Here is a 22,663-nt window from a genome sequence, read left to right on the forward strand (position 1 = left end):
GCTCAGATAAACCTCCACCATGCGAGAGCTGCATCTGCAGTGATTGCAAGGGCAAATTCCAAGGAGAACATTGGAATAGTGCTGGCTCAGGAGCCCTGGGTGTACCGGGGGCAGATTCGCGGTCTGCATGAAGGAAGCACCAAGAGCTTGCATAATTCTCAAACGTAATTTAAAATACATATGTATTTTAGAGTTCTTAACCGGGGACCTTGTGGCTATCCAAGTCTCATTGGAAGCCGGGAGGAGCACTCGAGAGGCAGTTGTAGCATCGGGATACTTCCCAGGAGACGAGAGCCGGGCTCCACCGGAACAAGTCACAAAGCTGGCGAAGTATTGCGAGGAGAGGGCGTTACCACTTCTTCTCGGCTGCGATGCCAACGCACACCACGAAGTCTGGGGAAGCAGCGACACTAATCGTAGAGGTGCGTACCTTCTCGAATTTATTCTTAGCAATAAGTTAGAAATATACAACGTAGGGAACACTCCAACATTTGTGACCAGCACCAGACAAGAGGTACTAGATATAACTCTAGGAAAACGGAATGGTCAGGAATTGGAGGGTTTCGGATGAACCCTCAATGTCTGATCACAGGATAATCTGATTCGACATTGAGGGTAACTCCGAAATAAAAAGAATAATAAGGAATCCCAAGAGAACGGATTGGGAATCCTACACAACGCACCTGAGCAAGAACATTGCGCACCTTCAAGGGGGCGGTGACATCAGGAGCGAACTGGAATTAGAAACGGTGGTGGAAAACCTCAACACAATCGTCATTGACGCATATGAGGCCAGCTGTCCGGCCAAGATAGTCAAGTCATCAAGGGATGTACCATGATGCAACAAGAACCTAGCCAGAATGAGAACAGAGGTACGAAAACTCTTTAACCGGGCAAAACAAACCGGGGACTGGCGGAGGTATAAAAATGCACTGACTGCGTATAGCAACGCCATCAGGGAAGCAAAACGGAACAGCTTTAGGGAATTCTGTGAAGGGATTGAACAAATCACAGAAGCAACCAGGCTGTTCAAGGCTGTAGCCAAAGACGGGGGAATATCCTCTGTCTGCTTGAAAAAGGAAGATGGGACATTTACCGAGAATGAGGAGGACAGGGTACACCTGCTTCTCAGAACTCATTTCCCGGGGTCCTACCTCTCGGTGGCAGGCGACAACAATCTGCCTGACACCCCAACAACGAATAAAAGGGGAAGGAAAGAGAGTTGGAAACTAGCAAAAGAGGTATGCTCAGAAGCTAAGCTAAGATGGGCAGTGGGAACTTTTAAACCAATGAAATCTCCCGGAGTAGATGGCATTTTCCCAGCACTTATCCAGAGAGGCCTAGGAATTATCTTAGAGTCTCTTCTGAGGGTGGTAAGGAGGAGCATAGCACTGGGTTACATACCAAGGGCATGGAGACGGGCAAAGGTGGTCTTTAGTCCGAAAGCGGGTAAAAAGGATCCTTTTCACCCTAAATCTTACAGACCAATCTACCTAACATCGTTCGTACTCAAAACGGTGGAGAAGGTCATAGACAACTATATTAGAACTAACGTTCTAAAGCGTAATCCCCTACATCACTGTCAACACGCTTACCGGGCAGGACGGTCAACTGAAACTGCTCTGTATCAGCTGACAGAGGTACTACGGGACGCCATAGAAACAAAAGAAATTGCACTGTGCGCGTTTTTGGATATCGAAGGAGCATTCGACAACACATTGCGCACACAGAGATACAGGATGCCCTGAGCCGCAAAGGAGTGGGAAACACCCTGGCACTCTGAATGGGCAAAATGCTAGAAGGTAGACAAATAGAGGTACAAACAGGTACAAATTCTATTATCATGAACACCATTCAAGGCTGTTCACAGGGTGGAGTACTATCGCCGCTGATGTGGAGTATGGTAGTAGATGAACTCCTGGACGTGTTAACTAATACTGGAATACAAGTCCAGGGCTACGTGGGTGACATTATTTTAATCTGTAAGGGCAAATATGAAGATACCCTATGTAATAGAATCCAAACTGTATTAAGGGTTACTAGTGCCTGGTGCAGGAAGGTGGGACTGCGGATCAACCCAACCAAAACCACCATAGTACCATTCACTAGGAGGCGTAAGCTGGATCACCTGAGAGCCATAACATTACATGATATGGAGGTGAAACGAGAAACAGAGGTCAAATATTTGGAAATTACGCTAGACCAAGAATTACTCTGGAAGACACATGTCGGAAACACTTGTCGGAAAGCCACGAGGGCTCTGATGACTTGCAGATCCATAGCAGGAAAAAAATGGGGTCGCAGCCCGAAGATACTACTTTGGCTATATACTGCAATAGTAAGGCCAATGATTACCTATGGAGCGGTAATCTGGGCAGAAAGAACCCAAATCAGCACACAAGCCAGGGAATTACATAAGCTCCAAAGGCTGGCTTGTGTGGGGAAATGAGGACATGCCCAACGGCATCCCTGGAGGTCCTTCTGGGATTAACCTCTCTCCATTTGCACATACAGATGCAGGCAAGGAGATCAATATTCAGGATGGCCGGTAGTATGAGTGAGGCGGGGAGCTGCCTAAATCGAAGGAAAATTGATATCCTTTCTAGGGGGTATCCCGAATTACTGATACCGAGGGACAACATGACAGCGAGTTTCCACTTCGAGAAGAAGTTTGAAACACGTTGGAGTAACAAGGCAAACTGGGAGAACGTGGCTGCGACATACGGCTTAAACCAGCAACTGATTACTTGGTACACTGACGGATCCCTCACAGCAGAGGGAGCGGGTGCCGGTGTCATTGATCCAAGGAAAATGTACTTTGAGCCATTGGGCAGGTACACTAGCATATTCCAGGCGGAAATATACGCCATAGACAAATGTACCTCATTTAATATGCAAAGGAACTACAGGGGCAGAACATAGCTATTCTCACCGATAGCCAAGCAACGATCAAGGCACTTAGGTCCAACCAGGTGAACTCGAAACTGGTTTGGGAATGCCTTGAGGGACTGAATTCACTCGCCTCGTCCATCAAGGTCTGGATACTTTGGTTTCCAGGCCATGCTGGGTTGGAAGGCAACGAGGCAGCGGACGAACTAGCCAAGGAGGGAGCAGGGACGCCTTTACACGGGCCAGAACCCTTCTGTGGAATCGGAAACGGTTTCATGGCTGTGGATCTAAGAAATGAAGAGAAACGGTTGAGGGAACTATATTGGGTCTACCAGGGATGGAGCAGTCCGGGGTGCTTATTGGGGGATACGAACCCATGCGCACAAAGGATTGCTAAAACCTCACCAAAAAGAACCTCCGAATCATAGTGGGAATTCTCACTGGTCATTGTCGGCTGAACTATCACTTAGGGAAGCCAGGGATATCTACGGACACTGCCTGCACGTTTTGTGAGGAGGAGGACGAAACCTCTATACAAGTCCTGGGACAGTGTCCGGCGCTTGTGCAAAGTAGGTCGAGACATCTGGGAGAACACTTAATACCAGATGCAAAGCTGAAACATCTGGAAGTGGGGAACATACTAAAGTTCCTAACGGTTACAGGCCTGCTTGAGATACTATGATCAACAGGTACACTATAACCAGTAAAAGGGGCACAATAGTTCTCCAAGGACGCGGTGCGACTTTCCCTTCACAGAATAATAATAATATGTACGTACGTCTTGTAGTTTGGATATACGGATAGAAAAATGTGCCTTGAAGTTTCTTACATAAGATGAACACAAAACCTTTATACCCGAAGCGAGAGCGTCCGGTATTCCGACTTGTTTTTATTGACCAAGGTCACTTACTCAATGGCAGCGAAACAAATAAAAGTTTTAAGTGCAACAGTGCAGTGTTATAAATATCAACTTCATTGGGTAAGTGGAAGCATTATATATATTTCAGAAGTATTATACATCAGTCCCATTTTTAAAGCAAATGAGCAACGTATTGTTCTTTAACATCACTTAAAATTCTAAATTTCCAGAAACGTGCAATGTGAGCTACAACCCGCTTGCAACTATAATGAACAATGTACATTCCAGTTCGTCGGCAAGGTACATTTAAAAACTGTATTTCACACCGCTCCTTTATTTCGCACACCTACACGCGTACACCCTTTGATTTGATTTACCCCTCTCCACACGCTGGCGTTATGACGGTTCGTTAAGGTTTGGCAAGTGTGTGGATGCGCAAGATCGCCCAGAAGCGTTGGCAACCAAGCCAAACACCATTTGCACATGTTTGCGCTTGAGATTTTTTCTTAAAGCTTAGCACATATGTGGACCCGGCAAAGGATGCTTATAGCACGCTATTTTCTCGGCTATTTTTGGAGATGAACCCTTTTTTTTCCTACCGGTCGGCTATGAAATTCCGCTAAACAACAATACCCTGAGTATGCAGTACAAGTGAACCTCTCCACCCGTGCATGTCACAACATCTTCGTGCCGCTGTATAAAACACTTTGAACTACGAATGACGTCGCGTTTGTTTCTAACTGCCAGCTTCGGCAGCAGGTTGTCGCAGTTGATGTCCAACTTAATGTTTTATTTTATACCTTTTATGATATGGTGAATTGCATTCTGGCTTGGTTTTTGCGATTTTATTAGAAGTTTGATTTACATATTTCACAAAGTGACGCCCGTCGGCGTAACGTTACCAATTAAACTTTTTGGTCATTTAATTATTCAGCAAACCTTGAACTGAACTTCCTCACAACGCTAGAAGGAAACGCAAATGATAAGGCTTCCCAGATTGGTGAAAAGTTAGGACGAGACTGCGTCCATGCCAAGGTCTGCTGGTTCCAAGAAACGAGCACCGAACTTTTGGTGGAAGCCTGAAATCGAAGAAAGCAGCAAGACCTGCCTCAAGACTAACTAAAGCGAACACTTCAAGCGCCTGCATAAGGAAGCTGATTCAGACCAATGGGGCGGCGCTTAGAAAACAGTGATATCCAGTGATGTCTCTCCTTTGATTCCTTGCCCTAACTTGCTAGACGAGATATTGATGAACCTTTTTCCATAAAATGTGAATACCGCTAGTTTGTGTTCTGATCCGGTCGAAATCCCAACGGGAAGCGAGGAAAAGTCCTGGGAGCTGCTTTGGATAGTATCCTCAACAAAGCTCTTAAGACAGCAGTGAATATAGCGCCAAATATGTTTGCCGAGCTATTTACCGCATGTCTTAAGGAAAGAGCATTTCTCTTAGAGAGCCCGAGAAACCGTTGCGTGAACCTTCATCACATATCTAAATAATAATTTGAACGTTTAATCTGTAGCAGATTACTTTCAATTGCCGAAAAGGAAGGCGGTCTTTCTGAGAATCAGTTGGGCTTTCGATAGGGGAAGTCTATGGGATGCCCCATCATGCGTCCTCTTTAAACTGACCCTCGAGAAAGTGATCCGTGATTCTAAGGTAAATGCAAGAGGTACGATCATCTTTAAGTCCACCCAACTACTGGCCTATGCTGACGATATCGACATCATGGGAAGAACCACTCGAGACATACAAACTACCTTTATCCAGGTCGAGCAGGCGGTGCGAGATCTTGGGTTGCACATCAATGAAGGCAAAACAAAATCTACGGCGGCAACGTCAGCACCGAAAACCAACCAATCAACAACATCAAACCGCACTGCTCAAACGGGAAGAATAAGGATAGGAGGATACAACTTTGAGACCGTTGACAATTTCTCCTATCTAGGGTCAAAAATCACAACCGATAACAACTACGATGATGAAATCCGCGCACGATTGTTGTCAGCCAACAGAGCCTATTTCAGCTTACAAAAACTGTTCCCCTCGAAACGTCTCACCATAGGATCAAAGCTCTTACTGTACAAGACAAAGATCTTGCCTCCTGTATTCCTCGGAGACTTCGGTTCTTAGCAAGAAGAATTGCGAACTCTTGGCCGCGTTCGAGAGAAGAATCCTCCGAAGAATTTTTGGCCCCCTACATGAGGATGGACGATTCCGTAGCCTACACAATGACAAAATCTATGAATGATACCATGACCGTCCGGTTGTGGATAAAATCCGGCTCAATAGGTTACGGTGGGCGGGTCACTTAATCCGTATGGATGAGGATGATCCAACCCGGAAAGTCTATAAGGGCAATATCTATGGTAGAAAAAGAAGACGAGGCAGACGCTGCCTGAGGTGCAGCGATGGCGTGGGCCAGGACGCCAGACAGCTTTTGGGGATATCGAATTGGTGGACCTCGGCGCAAAACCGGGATGTCTAGAGTTCCTCATTAAGGCAGGCCTAGACCGGATACCGGTTGTAGCGCCGTTGATGATGATGATGAAGTCTATGGCGGATGCAGTTAGCCCCGTGGTTAACACTGCTAATTCTGCACTTGACAAGGATAAATACTGTGCGGCGATCACTCTCGATGTGAACAGCGCCTTCAATTCCGCTAGATGGAGCAAGATACTTAGGTCCCTTTTCAACTTAGGCGTGCCGAAGTACCTGGTGCGTCTCATTGCCGACTTCCTAATCGATGGCTTTCTGTGCTGCGAATCAGATGAAGGAATGAAATTATACCAAACGACGTGTGGAGATCCACAAGAGTCCCTCCTAGAACCACAATTGTGGATTGTTATTATTAATAACGGAGTACTGACGCTAAACCTTCCTACTGGTGTGGGATCCATTGGTTTCGCGAAGGATATTGGTGTGACGGTTGTTGCACGCCTCCTCGAAGAAAACGAGCTTTTTGCAAATGAAGCAGTCTTTCACACTAAGTCCTCGCAGAACATAGGACGGAAGCAGTATTTATTACCAACCGGACAAAGTACACGTCCCTGAAAGTTATACTTGGAACAAAATCATTCATTCCAACCCTGCGCTCAAGTACTTAGGCGTAATGATTTACCTGAGGCTAAACTTGAAATCACAAGTTTGTGGCAACCAAGACGTATACTACTCTTTGCGAGAATAATTCCAAATATAGGTGGTCCAACGCCGAGCCGCCGGCTACTTATTTCGAGGGTAGTCAGTTCGATCCAACTGTATACAGCCCCAGTGTGGGTAGATGCCCTGAAAAATACAACAAATAAGAGAAAGATTGGAGCGGCGTATCGCCTAAATGCACTCCGAAATGTTTCGCTTACAGAACAATAACCGATCGAGCAGCCTGCGTGATAGCAGGAATGATCCCCATTGTGATTCTGGCGAGAGAAAGAAAACGACTTTACGATGAAGCGTGTCAGCCCGTCGACGTCATATCATATCTCTTTCTTTCTTTCGTCTAACACAGAAGAAACCCGCTCTGTCAATGCTGACGTAGCGGCCATTTTTTGTAGTAGATAATTCCGCAAAACCCTTTGAACCATATATCTGATCATACAGTTTGTTTAATGTACCAATTTCTCCATAAAGATCATCCATATATTACGTTTTGAAAGCTTTACATTTTCGATTATGTTAACAATATTCAACATTGCTCTTTAAGTTTACATTACCAAATGTAAATAACCAGTTTGTGTCATTAAAATCAAACATTTATTTAGGAACTCTAAGGTTTTGTCAATAAATAATAAACAAGTCGGGAAACCGGAAGCTTCACGCTTCAGATATAAAACGTTTTGTGTTTCCCTATGTGAGGAGCATATCGCAGTTCTTCATTGGCTGATAGCATTGACTCGCGATATTTAAATTGCTCAGTTCTGGCAATAGCAGTAACCTACGAGCGATTTAAATATCTCGGGTCAATGCTATCAACCAATGGAGAATTGCGTAATGACATTGCTTCACCCATTAATGCAATCTGGATGAAGTGGCATTCCACAACTGGTGTTCTTTGTGATCGACGTATCAGCGCACGTCTCAAATCTAAAATTTGCTGAGTGTTGGCCGACTATAAAAGACAATGAACGGCGTCTTGAGACGAAGATGTTGCATTGCATTGGTGGCGTGACATGTTTTGATTACATCCAAGATGAGGATATCCTCACAGATCGTGGAAAAACTGCGAGCGAGGCTTTTTCGATGGTGTAAGCAACCAAAAAGCCGGCCGAAACAATGGTGGTTTCATTACATCCTGATCAGGCATTTTATAAAATAAAATGACGAAACCGATCACGGCGAGCCAACCCTGCTTGTGAACGGGACAAAGGTTGAAGAAAAAGAAGGTGTGAGGAGCGACGAGTGCACGAGAGCTCCGTGTCACATAGCTAAAAATTCCATTACCCTCTATTTTCTAGAAAGCGATTTAAATAAATCATTTGATGGAAACCCCTGTATTGACAATAGTCAACCTCATACGCTTCACACTCTGAGTTTAATATTATTAGCAAATGCCAAGAATTTAACCTACATCAGATATAAGCAAGTCGGGAAACCGGAAGCTAGACGCTTCAGGTATGTATGAAAGGTTTTTTGTATTTCTTTTATAAAGAGATTTCAGTGTGCATTTGTCGCATTAGTATGTAGCACTTAAGGGGGTCATCCCGTGTGTCGGGTTGGAGAAATCGATTTTTTTTTGCATGAATTGTATCTATATATAGTGGAGAATATGTGGGCAAAGGGATTTTCCAATATTCCGAGTTCTTCAGAAATTACAGGGTTAAACAGGTAAGGAGTTTGCAGCCCCGGCTAGAGTACTCGATGAGAAAGAGCATCGTATCTTTTTTTACCTGTTAGTTTTTTATCTGAGTCTTATAAATTTGAACACAGGTATAAATATAAAAAGATGAAAAACCAATCAATTGTCTAAACTTATTTGGTGTTTGGAATAAAAAGGATAATCCAGTCTAGAGTGAGCACTGAAAGGCGTTCAAGTTATACTCAGTTATATTTTGTTGTAAGTATTGCGCTGTTTGTGTGTTAAGTGATTTTTTTAAATGGATCGTACGAAGGGAGATCGCTTTAACGTTCAACGTCATGCTCGCACCAAAAAACGAGTATTTCATGAGAATCGATACTTATCAGAGAAGAAAAAGGACTTCGCATCAACATCAGCAAAGAAACTTTTAGCAAGCATGAACATGGATGTTCCAATTGCGACAAGTTGTGTATATTGTATATTGGATTTTGCTGGAGTTTTCTCCGGTATTTCTGCAAATTTCCGCAAATAATAAAATATACGTAGTAGTAAAAAAGGAATGCGTAGGACATGTCGAGAAAAGAATGAGAACGCGGCTTAGAAATGCAAAGAAGAATCACAAAGGCATTGGTGGAAAAGGGGTTGGAAAACTTACTGATAAGGACCTCACTACATTTTTTGGGCTGGCTATTCGTCGACACGCAAATTCGATAGAAGGAATGAAGCAAGAAATTTGGGAAACTTTCTTCCATATAAGTTCTACAGACGAAAATCCTCAGCATCAAAATTGTCCAGTAGGCGAGGACCGTCGGTGCAAATGGCGCAAAGCGGAAGCTAAAGGAGAACTGGATAGTTTTCACCACGAGAAGGCACCTTTGACTAAAGAAGTTGAAACAGTCATCAAACCAATTTACGAAGATTTGCACGAGATGATCTCTTGAACAGATGTTTAGGAGCAGAGACCCTGAATAACAATGAATCGTTAAATGCATTGATCTGGACTTTCGCTGCTAAACACCTTCATTCTGGGGCCAAGTTCGTAGAAATAGTCACTTTTTTGGCTGTAATTATTTTCAATGAAGGATTCAATGGCATTCTCAAAATCCTAGTGACAATGGGATGTCAAGTTGGTCACATATGTCAGGTTTATCCCGACCGCCGTAATGTAGCGCGAATTTCGCGGTCCGAATGACAATCGACTGACCTCGCTAAAAGAGCCAGAATTGAAACCAGAGAGCAACAATCGGCCTTACAAGACTTTTTTGAAGAAACGGAGGGTGCTCTCTATGGACCAGGTATAGCAGATTAATGGTGAGCTAAAATTTTACTGTTGATAATCACATTTAAATTTTCAAATGCGTTTTTCTCGAAACTGCGTCTTAAAAATCGGCTGCCACCATAGCTCAAAATCTATCCAACCAAATTCTTTGAAATTTTCACGGCTTCTTTAGTACATATTTCTACGGTCCGCAAACTAGGATAATTGCAATCGGACGGCTCGTTTTTTTTATTCATAAAAAAAGCCGTAAAAAAGCACCAAAATCCAAAAAATTAAGTTTAAAAGCCCACCAAAAATTTACCTTTTTATTTTCTAATTATCCTAGTTTGCGGACCGTAGAATATTGTGCACATTAAAATGCCGTTTACTTTCTTTTCCTCAGATGAACACAGCGCCCTCCAGCGTGGCAGTCGAAAAACACCTTTTTTTGGAGATGGGTGCATAAATTAACACGTATTCCAAAAATTAGCTACGAAATCAAGCTGAAAAATTTATCACATATACTAGAGATATCAATAAACATATGGTGAAAAAATCACGTTTCTATCTTTATCCAGTCCTTCAAAATAATTTTTCAAGGAAAGGCAAAAAACGGCCTTCACACGGGATGACCCCTTTAATATATGCGTATATTATGTGAAAATATCTACTTTTAAGTAATATTGACATTCATAGTCTTGGATTTTGCAGAGAAGCGACAGCTTTGACCTAGTATAACTTTGTAACTAATAGTGCGATTTTCATCAAGTTTGGTAGGATCATGGTCTATGCTGTAGCCTACATTGCTGCACATTTTTTTAATAAAATCCCCCCTTTGCATGTATGGGGAGCCCCCCTTTAAAGTCCAGCTAAATTTATGTCACCGGCTGTATGCACGGGATTTTATAGTTCCGATCTGTCCCCCAAATTTCGTTCAGTTCGGTTTAGCCGTTTAGGACAAAAGTGTGTGTGACAGACAGGCAGCCAGACAGACAGTGAATTGATTTTTATAATGTTTTGTTTTACACAAAACCTTGATAAGGATGGCTCTTGGATAACTGGCGGCGACTATCGCAGATTAACTGTGACAGTGTCCGACAAATACCCTGTTCCCCATATACACAATATCTCTACGCATTTTTACAATAAAACAATATTTTCAAAAATTAACTTAATTCGCGACATAGAGAAGACAGCCGTTATAAGACCGTTCGGGCTGTTTGAATTTTGTATCGTGATTTGACGTCCGATACCAGTCGACTCAACTGTGAATGAGTAGTTGAGTCAAATCTCGGGCGAGCGCAATGCTGCCCACATTGCCTCCTGTAGCGTACTATAATCCTGTAGTGTATCGTTACGGTTTCGAATGAAGTGCTCTAACACACTTCAAGGTCCTGATCCAATATGGATTTTTGCGCCAACGGTTATTATTTCGGAGTTATCACACTCTCGGCGGATGTCGGATTTCACCTAATACTAGAACTAAGTGCCAAGCATTTAGGCTCGGATGGTCCTACCTACTTCAAAACTAAAGGGGCACTGGTGGTGGTGGCCGGTGGTAGGTTAATGGCAGAATCTGTCGAGAACTCCCCGCAACATCGAGACTGTTGCAGAATTGTGTACTTCTGCATGGTTTGAACCAGACTGTGCGCAAGTCACAGGACATCAACGGAAGCCGTGAGGGATTTAGGTACAATACCTGTAGCTGACAATATTATGGGAACTACAACCACCCGTTCCAGACCCCTAATTTTTTTGATTTACCGAGCCAATGGCTCATAGTTCACCTTCTTTTCCACGTATTTCCGTTCAATGTTGCTATTATGGGGGATAGCAATATCAATAATATACGCGGAGCGACCCGTCTTGTCAACTAATAATACGTCAGGCTTGTTGTTACACGAAAGTTAAGTAAAACAGAGAAGTAATTAGTGCATATGACTGGGAGCTACTGGCCATTTACGCGAGTGTTAAACATTTCAGATATTTTCTCGAAGGAGTAGACTGCAGATTTGTAACGGATCATGAACCCTTTATCTACGCATTCAATCAAAAGGATGAAAATTCATTCCCGGGAAAAATCCGCCAGTTAAGTTACATATCAGAGTTCACGACTGACATAATTCGTATTACTGGATCAGAAAATTCAGTAGCAGATGCAATATCGCGAATCGATGCCTGAACCAGTATCCATTGAAGACATCATCAACGAACAAAAAAATGGCCAGCAGTTAAAGGAAATCAAATAACACATTGCTTCAGTTGAAACAAGTTTCCTTCATGGGAAAAGTAAAAGTCTACTGCGACGCACCAAGCGGCAATATTCGAGTCTATGTACCAATCACTCTACGTAAGCGTATCTTTTATGGTGATCGTTCGATTTCTCGTCAACTACGTAGTAAAAATATTTGGCCCAGCCTAAAGAAAGATGTTTTGACATGGTTACGAGCATGCACTCCTGCCAAAGATCAAAAGTCACGCAGCACACAAAAAATCTAGACGTTTCACGCAAGTTCATCTTGACATAGTATTACAGTAGCTAGCTGCAATTATGTGTCATGAAAATAATACCAGATACATAGCTGTTATAAGGAGGACATTAAGGCATCTTGCGCTGACCACAACCATTCGAATACTGGGCGATTTTGTTGCGAACGATGGTTACAACAGCAATCTGATTCATTTGGCTGATCAGCTTCGGGAAAGTATGCAACTACTGCGACCTGTATCTATGGCACATCAATAAAAATGTTAATTTTGTATTATACGCAACGATTTACTAAAATCAAACTATGTTTTCCTGCGGGATTGTAGAATATGGAAATCGTTATCATAACCGTATACAGGACCACATTCAATGGGTATCTGACTTGGTATATACTATTCGCGTGAACGTATCAACCGAAAGACTGAAGCCGGCTTGTTGTTAAATGCAGGTACCGACTATATACGAAAAGAAGCGGTATAAAAGTATATTCCACCTACCTCGAAATGTACGGGAGATTCCTCGACATTACAACCAACCATTCCTCCAACACTGATAAGGGAAGCAGATTCTAGTCATCCGACCTTTCGATCATCGGCAGCGGCTGAGCAAAAGTGGAACATCCTGCAGAGAATCTTTGGAGATAACGTGTGTCATAACCTAACCTAACGAGTTGTTAAAAATTGAAAATCGCAAGCTACCGTTGGTGAGGCGAATAAATTATTGTTCATTGAGTTGAAAAACGAATGTTTTTAATTTTTGGTAACGAGAACCACATATTTTTTCTGAAATCTTGGTCCAAATACACTTTTATTACAACAGAATATTTTATAATAAACGCATTTTCAATTAACTTTTCACATACATATGCATGCCGAACGGAAACAACAAGTAATAAGAGGGAAAGTAATAACTTAGTAGTTTCTTATTGTTTCATCAATTTTGGTTTCCAGATACTCCATTATATATTTCATCGTCTCTATGAATCGTCTACTGGACATTCCCGCCAACGTCTTGTGGTGAGCTTTCTCCTTATCAACAAATTGGGTGAAATCATTTGTTTTCGATTCCTCTCGATTAATTGTTACTATTGGCAAAATGCCAAAAAGACAAAATACGCTATACATTTCCCGCTGCCACAACTGCTTTGTGACATCTTGGATCGTTGGAATTGATTCGATTTGCAAACTTTTCAGGGTGTCGACAAACACGGGGTAGTAATATTTTTCAACTAGTTCCACTTTCCGTTTGAGTACATCCACCTGGGCACTCGTTATGAAAAGGTAATTCAAATCGATTCCCAGACTATTGAAGAAAGTTCCTTGGTAGTCGACCTGGTTTTGGGTAATTCAGAAATAAAAAAAAAAACTGAAATTGTCTAAAAAGTTTGAAACTTACGAACACTATGTCTGTTGGTCGTTTTGTGTGTTCATCGTATTTAAAAAGAAAGTTATTGATCCATAAGTCACCGTGATTCAATACTTTGATATCATTTTCCGGGTCAAGCTCAACCATTTTCAAAGCGATTTTCGCAGAATTTTCATATATTTTCATGAGCTTTTCTCTAAATCGTTCGTATCCGGGGATTTTACTCAATATATCGGCACCTAATTTCATGTTCTTGCTAAAAGCCGTTTCAAAGATCGGATTTGAGACTGTAGTTTCAGTGAAAATTCCTCCATCATAATGTTGCTCGATTGCTGGGTCCTACGTCGGGAAAAGTTTTAAAAAACGTGGTTGCAGCATAAATGAGCTTATTTACTTCCCTCAGAAGTTGAATGGATGCAGCATGAAATTTGGCGACTTTCTTCAAGGCTACCTCCAAATGCTGCTCATCCAGTCCAATCACCCGATCAGCAGTGACATATCCTAGAGCTTTCATATCTTGAAATACTAAGTTGCGGTGAGGCTCTGTGAAAATATCAAAACACCTATTCCAAAACATAAAGGATAAGCGACAAGAGTTTGCTGAAGCAATTGAATACTTACTTCGGTGCTACTGCAGTATTTCCCAGTATTTTGGAAAGCTTGGGCAATAGTTCCTTGTAGACTTTTATTTCTTTATCCAATATTCCAAACTCTTCGATGACAGAGCGAGCGTCGTCTATTGGAATACTTTTTATAATTAAGGATATTTCGTTATTTTTCGAGTTTAAATGGTTGTATATGATCCTGGCGCGGTAAATTGTACTCGTATAATTATCACCGGGTTGGGTTCCCAATGTTATTTTGAAATCAGCAATTTCAACTTCGTCAATTTCGAATCCATTTTCCAGACTTCTTTTGAAAAAGTTCTTATTCAAATAGTCTGGGGCGATGAACCCTTTGCTGGCCTCCTGAGACATCTGGAAAACAAGTGGCTATTGATTTAATTAAAAAGTGCACAAGACCCATTGGGTTCTTCTGGTTTTTGCTGCAGAGTTAATTTATTATTTTGCGGAGTGTGACATCTGTTGGTTTGGTTATAAACTATTGTATTAATTATTAATACATTGGATATATAATTTAAATATGAATGTTGTCAGTAAAACTTTAACAAAGTTCAAAGAAAGGTGCATACAAAGCATGACTGCCAAATCAAGGGTAAACGCTCGCAGCCGATCACCAACCCTGATTTGCTGCGAGATATCATTAGTATCCTCTTTCTTTAAGTTTCCAATGGATCGAACCTGCCTACTGTCCAGGTAAATTCTAATGAAACTCCCGAGGTAACCGTTGAAGAAGTCCTGGAAGCTGCGAAGAAGATTGTTGAATATAAAGCCCCAGGCTTAGATGTCATTCCGAATAAAGCTCTGGTAGTGGTCGTTAGAACAGTTTGAAGGTTCTTCGCTGAAACGTTTGCGACGTGCCTCAAAGAAGGGATTTTCCCGGAAAAGGAACCAGAAGAAACCAGGAACTTGTCCTAATTACGAAGCCAAAAAAAAACTTTGGGTGATCCTTTGTCTTATAAACCTATATACCTATTAAACGGCGTTGGCAAATTTTTCGAACGGGTGATCTACAATGATTTTGTGTCAATCACAGAAAGGGAGGGTGCCCTCTCAGATTGGCAGTTGAGATTCGGAAACACCAGGTTCACTGTAAATGCAGTGACGAGAATTGCTGAGGAAGCAGTAGAGGCCAATAAATCTTGCGTGATTCCTACTTTAGACGTGAAGAATGCCTTCAATACTGCAAAATAATTGCGGGTTTAGTTAAATTAGGCACTCACAAATACCTAGTGCGCAAAGTTATCGAATTCCTCCAGGAGAAGCTATGATTCGAACGATGGCCCAAAAACGCATAGAACAACTTGCGGGGTTTCACAAGGATCAGTTCCCGTCTACTCCTGTGGATAATAATATACGACAGAATTTTCAAGTTGCAACTACAAAAAGCAATGAAAATCATTGGCTTCGCAGAAGGTATCGGAGTGACTATATTGAGAAGATCGAGGTTCTCACAAACGAAGAAATTTTTTAAATAAGATCTTTGGTATAGACGATGGTTTGACGCTCGCCGAGCATAAAACCGAAGTTCTTTTGATTACCAAGCGAAGGAAGCAAATGTTGATAAAGATCAGAATATCAAATCATGTTTTCACAACCATCACTTTAATTCAAACCCCACCTTAAGAATTTAGAAACCAAAGCTCACGGGGTTGCAAAATTGTTGCCAAGAATGTTACTGAATGTAGGTGGCTCTAGGCAAAGCCGTTGGCTCCTTATCTCGAGAGTTGTCAGCTCCATTTTACTTTATGCAGTTCTGGTCTGGGCATCGCCATTAAAGCTAGAAGCAAACAGAAGAAAAATCGCAGCTCCATATCGATGCATTACCAACGTCTTGCGCTTACCGTACAGCATCAGACGAAGCTGCATGTGTGATAACAGGCATGGTCCTCATCGATATCTTGGCGAACGGTTGTAGGCCCGTCTATGGCCCATCATATGCAATCGGCGATTCCTATACCTATCGTCGGCAATTAGCACGATTTCGGAAATTTTAAAAAAATTAAAAGTTGATCCACTATCAGCTGAAAAAGGAGGAGCTTCGGAGGAGTAGCATCTACTGCTCCGTCATTAGTGGCATTTTGTTCTAGAAAATGGTTTGCCATAAGGTCAGTTTTGTGTCAACTGGCCATCACCGTACGAGCAATTAGATTGACCACTTTGCGTTCAGCGGTCAATTTAAGCGTTATCTTGCCGATGCACATACCAAGCAATTCGCTAACATTGTTTAAAACCGGCCGCTTAAATGTCGTTCGACAGAGGTTAGAGCTATCTTGCTGATCGGATGGCACCCGCCTGAGAATATCGTTGATCATTGAACCATCAAAAATGCTCTTTTCTCGGGTGGTAACCAGGTCGTCGACCACGTCCCGAAGGGGTGTCACAAAATTTGGCTGACTTCGGAATCATGGAACGGATCCTTAAACGGAAAAGATTTAAAATTATATTTGTTGATGCGAGTAATGGCAAACACGACGCGTTCAAAGTTCCATACCATGCAAAATGACGGAAAGTTCAGTGTAGTGAAAGCCATGACAAAAGGAAATTTTTTATTGCGCTGGTCAGGGAAACTGCCGCAGATACCAATGATCTCACAATTGTATACCGCATCAGGAAAGAGCGTGCAGTGTGCAGTGCAGTGTGCAGTGCAGTGTATGGGACGGAAAATCGACTCATCCACAATGACGGACAGTTAAAGAGGTGGAAGCGACACTTTACCACGGTTCTTGACGATAAAATTTCACCCCTTGTGGATGAAATCGTTAGCTACCGCAACGTCCGGATACGGGCTGTCCATTCAAATAGAAGAGAAATCATCTCGGCCAGCAATGCAGTGAACCAAGGAGCTGATACTTCCACCTACACGGTAATTCTCAGAATCAGGGACCTTTTCCAGAGAGTGAGGAAAGGGGAAGATTCCGGCAATTATAGGGATATCCGCGTGCCCTCTGCCATTGCGAAGATAATAGCTAAAATAATCCTGAAATGTATCAAGAAAGTCCTCATTGTGCTTGAAGTACAAAGCACAGACTAATTTCCACTCCGTATCTTCCTCCATTGACCATGTCAGTATGCTGCTGATCAATTTGGAACAATGGGCTGTATTTAGATATCCGCTTCAACCTCTTCTTTTCTTCATTACTTTCAAGAACAGTTTTAGTAGCGTGGACGCAAAGTGTGTCTGGCGTTCTCTATGCGGGAGAAGCATTCCGGATAAAATAATAACTATTGTCAGAGCGACATATGATGGCGCAAAATATCACGTGCTGCGAGAACATAAATATTTCAGAGGAATTTGAGGGCCAAAGCCCAGTCCGTCAGGGTTGTTACGGAAATTATTATTTCTTGTCATCCATGACGTCCTTTATGCTGCTTTGGCTGTAGGGAATCCTACTAGGGTTATGACTCTCTAGTCTAAAATCTGTAAAAGCAGCTATATCACACTAAGACCAAGTTGGAATTGTTTTCCGCTAATGTTTTTTCTGTACTGCAATATGCAACTAGCACTAGCAGAAGTTCCAAGCCTTCGTGAAAATTTCTCACTCCGTTGAAATGACTTTGACTTTTTTGCTTTTGATTAAATCTCACTGGTGGTAATGGGATTCGTATCGTAATTTGACGTCGGATACCAGTCGACTCAGCTGTGAATGAGTACCTGAGTCAAATCAGGGTAATAATCTCCGGTGAACGCAATACTGATCACATTGCCTCCTACAGGGTACTTCAATCCTAGTGTACTGTTACGGTCTTTAATGAAATGTTTTAACACCATGCAAGGTCCTGATCCATTCAGAATGTTCCACCAACGATTATTATTATTGTCTAACTTTTATTTTGACTTTTCCATCTAATGTTTTTACATTCTTCGTATATACGACGGTGGCACTGTGGGTTGGGTTTGTTCTTCCACGGAGGATGCAAGGGCCACGACCGCCTTATATCGCTTCATGGATTGAAGGATTTGTTCGAGAGCAAGTGGCTATGCATCATTACTTGAACCTGAACATGCACTTATTGTATCAGTCTACGCAATAGTTACACAGAGAGACGTGACGATAGATGAAATGTTAATTTTTACGTACTTGACGGTAGGTACGGAGCTGATAGCTTATACAGACCTTGACTGTCAACTTCGTTAAATTTATTTTCTTGTTGGGTTTCGGGAGAGCTGGAAAGTGACCTTAAGCGAAATATTCCGAATTATCGACTCAGATGAAATACTTGCCGGAGTATCAGCTATGTGACAATTTTCAGCACCGACAATTCTGAATTACTGACCGCTCATGCTTGCTTCCCTAGACTTAGGATGAGGAATTATCAATACTAATCGCAGTTCTTGGTATATTTTTCTTCTTAAAGTACGTTTTGTGTAACATATCTGTTTAGATTATAATTGTATAGCTTTCTGCCTTTTAAGGTATGTTACTCAAATCATTTCTAATAAAAGAAGAAGCATTAAATCACTAACTAAACACAAAATTCGCATTTCAGATTCCCTCTTCTATTTGAACATTTTACTCCAAATAACAAAAAAATTTAAACTTTATTTGAGCAGATCACGCAACGGAGGTTGTTTTGCGGGCTAGATACCATGTCCACCAACCACCATAACTTTTTTTTAGATTTTTCGGTTGGGTAGTTTCTGAGAACGGGTCCTTATAGTAATTGATCATTTTCAGACGTCCACACTCCCCCCTATGTATCCAATGTCGAAACTAACATTTGCTTCGAAAAGTACTAATTCTTTCATTTGAAATCCTACCTGGCTGTAACGAAATATTGCACTCCTCCTTTACGTGTATGTGTGCCCCCTTAAATTCAACGTGGAAAATTAAATTTGCCGCATGCGGGGGGATTCATATCTTCACCAAATTTCGTATCAGTAAGTGTAATTTTTACTGAGACAAGTGCGTATAACAGGTGGACAGACAGTGTTCGCATTTTCGCCGTTTAGCGACGGAATTTTAGTGAACCTTCTCGTCACAGAGCTATGCAATCACGACCTGCCTGGTTTAAGGGGTTATATGCAGTCGTGATGGTCACGGAAATCGAAAAAATTTTCATTTCATATTCTTTAAGCAAATTATCTCAAGAATATTCTCATCGAAATTCATAATGATCGGGGCATTATGTCCGAAGTTATAGGCATTACCTCGCTAATCCACCGTAGTTGTGCGTAGACTTTTAAACCTTCATCGCCGTAAATACTGCTTGTAGTTGCAGCCTTAAGAGAAGTTTGTAGGCAGCATACAAACCATGTCTTGGAGAATCTGCAGAGGAAATATTATAATAATAATAATAGTCGTTAGCGCAATAATTCAATTGGATCAGGGGCCTTGAAGCGTGTTGGAACTGTGTTAGAGCACTTCATTCAAGACCGTAACGATACACTAAAGAATCACAATACCCTATAGGAGGCAATGTGGTCAGCATTGCGCTCGCCCGGGATTATTCCCCTGATTTGACCTAGGTACTCATTCACAGCTGAATCGACTGGTATCTGACGTCAGATCACGATATAAATCTCACTGTCACCAGCGAGATTTGAATCGAGACCTTCTGTATGAGAGCCTTGTGCTCTTACCACTCAGCCTCAGGACAATACTATATGACCCTGAAATCGACAGCTCGAGACTGCTGGTTGCATTCGGCCACTCATGATCCCCAAATCACATTTTGTCATTATTGTCATTATTTTGTAACGTCGGTTGTCGAATGTTAATACTTAATATTATATTTAACGATTATGATTATGAAAGGTGATTACTTTTTAATATCATTTTTTTTTTTCAAAAAGAAATATGATTTTGCATTAACATACCTACAAAGATTAGGTTATACGCATCTCTACCATAGAAAATCTGGGGGAGCAGCATGCGTGATAGCAGAGGTGGAATTCATCGACGCCTTGATGGGCAAAGATTGACGCTTCTATGGGCCAATATAGCACAGCCGCATGTATTCTGGAGTGCAAAAAAGATGGGAGGGTTCACCAAGGATCAAGAGTTAGGATAGTTGAAAGGGAATTTAATAATGGCATGGAGAATTACACATCTAACGCAATGCATTAACACAATTAATAAGAGGGCATGAAAGGTACCGCGTATCTTTTCATCACATTCACGATGGGGATTCTTAATGAGGAAGGAATAACTTGGAACAAAGCTGATGCAGTTAGTAACCGATTCTGCCCCGCATCGTAGCAGCACGGGGTAACCGAAGGGGTTTCATTGAAAACAAGTCTGACATAATCGTATGGCAGCCGCCAACGGTAAGTAAATATTAACAGAAAGATAGTCTGAGCAGACAGACATGTAGAGTTTGAATCAATTTTAATATGATGTCGTTCTATACAAAACCTTAAAAATCTGGACAAGAAAGCTTTTGCAAAATGATAGAATACTATTTTAAAACTGAACTTAATGGTGGACCGCAACGAAGGCAATATTACCTTTTCGTAGGCTAAAGTATACGCGCAACAAACACACATGTCACTACGCTGAATTTGCTGAACAATATCGATTCAAATGCAACATCTGCACTTTTAGTTTCACTACTATATATGCAACATTATAGTCTCTTTATATTAAATATTTAGGAATTAAATATAGAAATTGAACAGTGGAACTTGAATCAGCCAACCCCAACAGTATAGAAAAGTGAATGGCTGCTAAATAACATCACATGAACCTGAAGCGATAGCTCATCCAAAAAAGTAGTTTTTAATCATGACAAAATGTCAACCGCTGAATCGGTTCCAACTTTAAATAGAACACTAGAATGGGTGCGGTACATTGGTAAAATTGTGATTTTCATAAATTTGGTACAGGACCTTTCTATATAAAAAATATCTTAATTCCGAAAGTAGCGCATATCCGACCATCTAGCTCATTGGGTAGAATAATTTTGCTAACTTTTCCCATTTTTTCTATCAATGCCTCCTTCAAAATATCTAAAGTTTCCAAACAAGGAATAATTCATATATATATACGTAAATGCATATTATAACGCACATTTTTTGTCTGCTATTTCGTAGTAGTAGTTCTTCTGTTCTTCTGTAATTTATTTTTAGGAGGTGGGGACTTTCCAACTTTCAATCGCACTATATCAGTTGAACGTGTGTTAATAGATATTGATGAATATATTAATAAATTATAATGAATAATGAATAAAACTGCAAGCAATTCGGCGTCTAAATTGATGGAGTATTGCATAGTAAAGTTGACGTTGTGTTCCAAGCATTTGGTTGCAATAAACGAAAGGGGTCGAGTAGCGACTTTGCAAATGTTAATATAATTTGTCTAGTTCAATCCAGTTAAGTATGTTTTCTTAGCACAGTTTCTTTCCATTATTTAGTTTATTATAAACCGACGATGTTCATGTACAGGCACTATTGTTCATTTCATACTTATTGGATTAATTACTAATGAAAGGTACTTAATTACTAATGTATTGATGCAGTAGATAAAGTCATTACTCACTATACAATCGTAGTTCCAGCTTCCAATAATAAACCTCAATAGAGACTTTAATGTTAAATGTTATTTGTACTTAATTAATTTCGCGCTTACTTTTGCTGTTTAGATAATTTGTGTTGTAAGCTCGTTGGAAGCAAACTTTTGTCTAATGTGAACATCGATGAAGGCAGTAATCAGAAATTTGATAGATGGACTTACGAATACATACATCCATGTAGACATACGTTCCGATACGTGTTTGGAAGTGCATGTCTCAACGATTCAGTAATGCCATTGTCAAGGTTGCATCACTTGATAAAGAGTGGAATGAGTCCAATGGATTTATGTACTTGGCAGATCTAAGTATGTGTATTTAACGTATGAGTACTATATGCAATTACTGCAATAGACACGACTCAAAAGAAAGCTTCCGATTGTTTACAGACTAACATAGTAAATGCTTTATAATTTTTGAATGGAGGGCTCCTTTTACTATGTGATTGGATACGAATGTTTATCAATGTATGTCTATTAGTTGGAAAAGACCCCAATGTGAAACAAGATGTTCCAGCAATCCATAAAAATATTAAAATATTTAAACATACATACATATATTCTTAAGAGAAGAGTATTATTTATATGTGACCCGTTAGATTTGATAAAGCTCCACTTGAAATAGAGCGTTATCAATTTAATCAAGTCAGAGCAATGAAGAGCCTCTAACAGGCTTATGTAAGTGCTTCATATAGCTGCTAATGCTGTAGAATTTGAATTCGCCGCGGTGAATATTTTGGTATATCTGCAAACTAAAATTTATTTCTAAGCTTTAATGCAAAACAAAACTTTATTAAAGTCGATTCAATGACTATTTGTCTGTCTGTTACATTCGATTTACTCCTGCGGTCTGTGAGTCCTTTAAGCTTCAATGTTCAATCAG

General features: G+C 41.1%; 1 protein-coding gene across 1 annotated transcript; it reads right to left on the bottom strand.

Moving 5' to 3' along the window:
- Positions 1–13,053: 13,053 nt before the first annotated feature.
- LOC119658416 lies at positions 13,054–21,868 on the bottom strand. The gene is made up of 6 exons (XM_038065811.1): positions 21,841–21,868; positions 21,751–21,784; positions 14,271–14,626; positions 14,044–14,212; positions 13,680–13,988; positions 13,054–13,615 (listed from the first exon to the last, which is right to left on the bottom strand). The coding sequence occupies exons 3-6, from the start codon at positions 14,624–14,626 to the stop codon at positions 13,196–13,198; spliced, it is 1,254 nt and encodes a 417-aa protein (XP_037921739.1). The 5' UTR covers positions 21,751–21,784; positions 21,841–21,868; the 3' UTR covers positions 13,054–13,195.
- Positions 21,869–22,663: the final 795 nt, after the last annotated feature.

This window comes from Hermetia illucens, chromosome 5 (genome assembly GCF_905115235.1).
Source record: "Hermetia illucens chromosome 5, iHerIll2.2.curated.20191125, whole genome shotgun sequence".
In the NCBI taxonomy this organism is placed as follows: Eukaryota; Metazoa; Arthropoda; class Insecta; order Diptera; family Stratiomyidae; genus Hermetia; species Hermetia illucens.